This window comes from Diachasmimorpha longicaudata, unplaced genomic scaffold, assembly GCF_034640455.1.
Source record: "Diachasmimorpha longicaudata isolate KC_UGA_2023 unplaced genomic scaffold, iyDiaLong2 ctg00000355.1, whole genome shotgun sequence".
NCBI classification, from domain to species: Eukaryota; Metazoa; Arthropoda; class Insecta; order Hymenoptera; family Braconidae; genus Diachasmimorpha; species Diachasmimorpha longicaudata.
In genome coordinates this window covers 1-3,807 of record NW_026974099.1, presented here as the reverse complement: position 1 = coordinate 3,807, position 3,807 = coordinate 1, and the positions used below count along the sequence as shown (strand labels likewise).

General features: G+C 19.4%; 1 protein-coding gene and 1 pseudogene across 1 annotated transcript; both read right to left on the bottom strand.

Moving 5' to 3' along the window:
• Window positions 1–1,911: 1,911 nt before the first annotated feature.
• LOC135172483 (cytochrome c oxidase subunit 2-like) lies at window positions 1,912–2,635 on the bottom strand (annotated as a pseudogene).
• On the bottom strand, window positions 1,912–3,553 carry LOC135172482 (cytochrome c oxidase subunit 1-like; the record flags this gene model as incomplete). The annotated part of the gene is given in 1 exon segment (XM_064138525.1): window positions 1,912–3,553. A coding segment is annotated over 1 exon segment (840 nt), but the record flags the coding sequence as incomplete, so codon positions are not given.
• Window positions 3,554–3,807: the final 254 nt, after the last annotated feature.

Genomic DNA, 3,807 nt, shown 5'->3' with positions numbered 1-3,807 from the left:
TCTTTTTTCTCGATCTAAAATTCTTTTTTTTGAAATAAAAAAATTTAATAATATTAAAATTAAACAAATAATTAAAAATAAAAGAATTATAAATACAATTATTTATATTAAATTAATTAAACAATTTAATTGGAAATTAAATATACTTTTTATATTATACAAATATTAAAATGATAATCAATAAATAAATAAATATAAAAATAATCATACTAAATCTACAAAATGTCAATATCAAGAAGCCGCCTCAAACCCAAAATGATGAAAATTTGAATAATGAAAATTTAATAATCGATTTATAGAAATAATAATAAATAAAACACCAATAATTACATGTAACCCATGAAAACCAGTTATTATAAAAAAAACAGAACCATAGATTGAATCAGAAATAGAAAAAAATGATTCAGAATATTCTTTATATTGAAATATAATAAATAACCCCCCTAATAAAATAGTCAAATTAATTGATTCTTGACACCCTTTTCAATCAAACCCTTGATAAATTAAATTATGACATCAAGTAATTCTTGCCCCAGACCTTAATAAAATTAAAGTATTTAATAAAGGAATATTATAAGGATTAAAAACTAAAATTTCTTTAGGAGGTCAATTATTACCTAATTCAATACTAGGAGATAAAAATATATGAAAATATCTCCAAAAAAAAGATGTAAAAAATATAACTTCAGATAAAATAAACAAAATTATACCAATTTGAATTCTTTTTAAAACCTTTAAAGTATGATTACCTTGTAAAGTTCTTTCACGAATTACATCACGTCACCATTGAATTAAAATAAATAATAATCTTAAACTACCAATTAATAATAAATTATTATTAAATTCATTAAATCATTTTACAACACCAATTATAAAAATTATTAAAGATAAAGAACCTATTAAAGGTCAAGGACTCTCAGTAACTAAATGATACGGATGAAAAAATTTATTCATTAATTAATTAGTTTCTTTTAAATATAAAATTATTAAAATAACAAAAACATAAGATATCACACGTGAGTGTCCAGTTTCTAATAATAATAATAATATTTGAACAAATAAAACTATTAAATATATTATAAATCTACTAGGTACAAATCTTCTTAATAAAACTAACAATAAATGACCAGCAATTATATTAGCCGCTAAACGAACAGATAAAGTTAAAGGACGAATAATTCTTCTTAATAATTCAATAAATACTATAAAAAATATTAATAAAAATGGAGTACCTTGAGGAACTAAATGAATTAATATAAATTTTGTATTTTTAAATCAACCAAATAATATAACCCCAAATCATATAGATAATGAAAAAATTACTGAATAAACTAAATGTCTCGATCTAGTAAAAATATAAGGAAATAACCCTATAAAATTATTAATTAAAATAAAAAAAAATAACAAATTTACATAAATTAAATTATTTAAATTAAATTTAACTTTCAAAATAACTTTAAATTCTAACCACAATATATATATAAATAACATAAATATGTACCTAAATCGAGAATTATAAATTCAATAAATTTGTGGAATTAATAAAATAATTAATAAACTAGATACTCAATTAATTGAAATTCATAAAACTTGAGGGTCAAAAATAGAAAATAAATTTAATATCATTATCAATTAATAAAAAAATTATTTTTCTTAAAAATATAATTATTATTTAAATTAACTTCAATTATAAAATATAAATATATTAAACCTAATAAATAAATTAATAATAAAAAAAAAGATAAAATTAATCAATCTATAGGTGACATCTGTGGAATTCATTAAAAATAAATACTAATTTATTATTTTTGAATTAAAAATTCAACTCTTATAATTAAGATATATAATGAAATTTAAATTAATTATAAATCTTTAATACCACAAATTAATATTTTTTTTAAACTATTTAAATAAACTTTAGTTAAATCATAACATTAAATTGTCAATTTAAAAATATTAATATAAATAATAAGTTTTAAAAATTTTTTACCCAAAATAAAAATATTTCAAAATTTACTCTTTCCAAAACAATTGGTATAAATCTATGATTTAACCCACAAATTTCTGAACATTGACCAAAATAAACCCCTAATCGATTTATATAAATATTACATTGATTCATACGCCCAGGAATAGCATCAACTATATCACACGTGAGTGGAATAGCCCAAGAATGAATAACATCTACTGATGTAACAATACCTCGAATATTTATATTAAAAGGTAAGATTAATCGATTATCAACATCTAATAAACGAAATACTCTATTATCAACATAATCTGAAATTATAAAAGAATCAAATATTAAAGTATAAAAATCAGAATATTCATATCTTCAATATCATTGATGACCAATAATTTTAATTGTTAAATAAGGATTTAACATTTCTTCAATTATATATAAAATTTTTAAAGAAGGAACAGCTAAAAAAAATAAAATAAAAACAGGAATTAATGTTCAAATAATTTCCAATATTTGATGATGTAAAATATTTTTATTAATATAAATATTAAATATAAATCAAATTAAAATATAAATAATAAAAAATATAATAATTAATAAAATTATTAAAGCATAATCATGAAATTCAATTATTAATAAACTAATATAAGAATTATAATCTTGAAAATTTATTATTCTTCAAATATATATTTTTAATAAAAAAATAATTTTTATTTATGAATCTTAAATTCATTGCACTAATCTGCCATATTAAAATTTATTAATTAATAAAGGTAATTGTATATATGAATGAATTAAAGGAGGATAATATTGAAATCATTCAATAGAAGAATTACTAAATCTTAAAAAAATAACACATCGATAAGAAATAAATCTATCTCAAACTAAATAAATAAATAATAAAATTCTTACTAAAGTTATAATAGACCCAAAAGAAGAAACAATATTTCAAGATATATATATATCTGGATAATCTGAATAACGACGAGGTATCCCTCTTATACCTAAAAAATGTTGGGGAAAAAAAGTTAAATTTACCCCTATAAACATTAAAAAAAACTGAATTTTTAATATTTTATCATGTATAATTAACCCTAAAAATAAAGGGTATCAATAAATAAAACCAGCTATAATAGCAAATACAGCCCCTATAGATAATACATAATGAAAATGAGCAACAACATAATATGTATCATGCAAAATAATATCAACTGAAGAATTAGATAAAATAATACCAGTTAAACCTCCTAAAGTAAATAAAATAATAAAACCAATGGATCAATATATACTTAAATTTAAATTAATTTTTACCCCACTTAAAGAAGCTAATCACCTAAATACCTTAATACCAGTAGGAACAGCAATAATTATTGTAGCTGAAGTAAAATAAGCTCGTGTATCAACATCTATACCAATAGTAAATATATGATGAGCTCAGACAATAAAACCTAAAAATCCAATAGTTAATATAGCATAAATTATACCTAATGAACCAAATGTTTCTTTTTTACCTCTTTCATTATAAATAATATGAGAAATAATACCAAATCCAGGTAAAATTAAAATATAAACTTCAGGATGACCAAAAAATCAAAATAAATGTTGATATAAAACAGGATCCCCCCCACCAGAAAAATCAAAAAAAGTTGTATTTAAATTACGATCTGTTAATAATATAGTAATTGCACCAGCTAAAACAGGTAAAGATAATAATAACAAAATAGCAGTAATTAAAATTGATCAAACTAATAAACTTAATTGATCTAATTTAATTAAATAAAATCTTATATTTAAAATAGTTGTAATAAAATTAATAGCCCCTATAATTGATGAAGCCCCAGCTA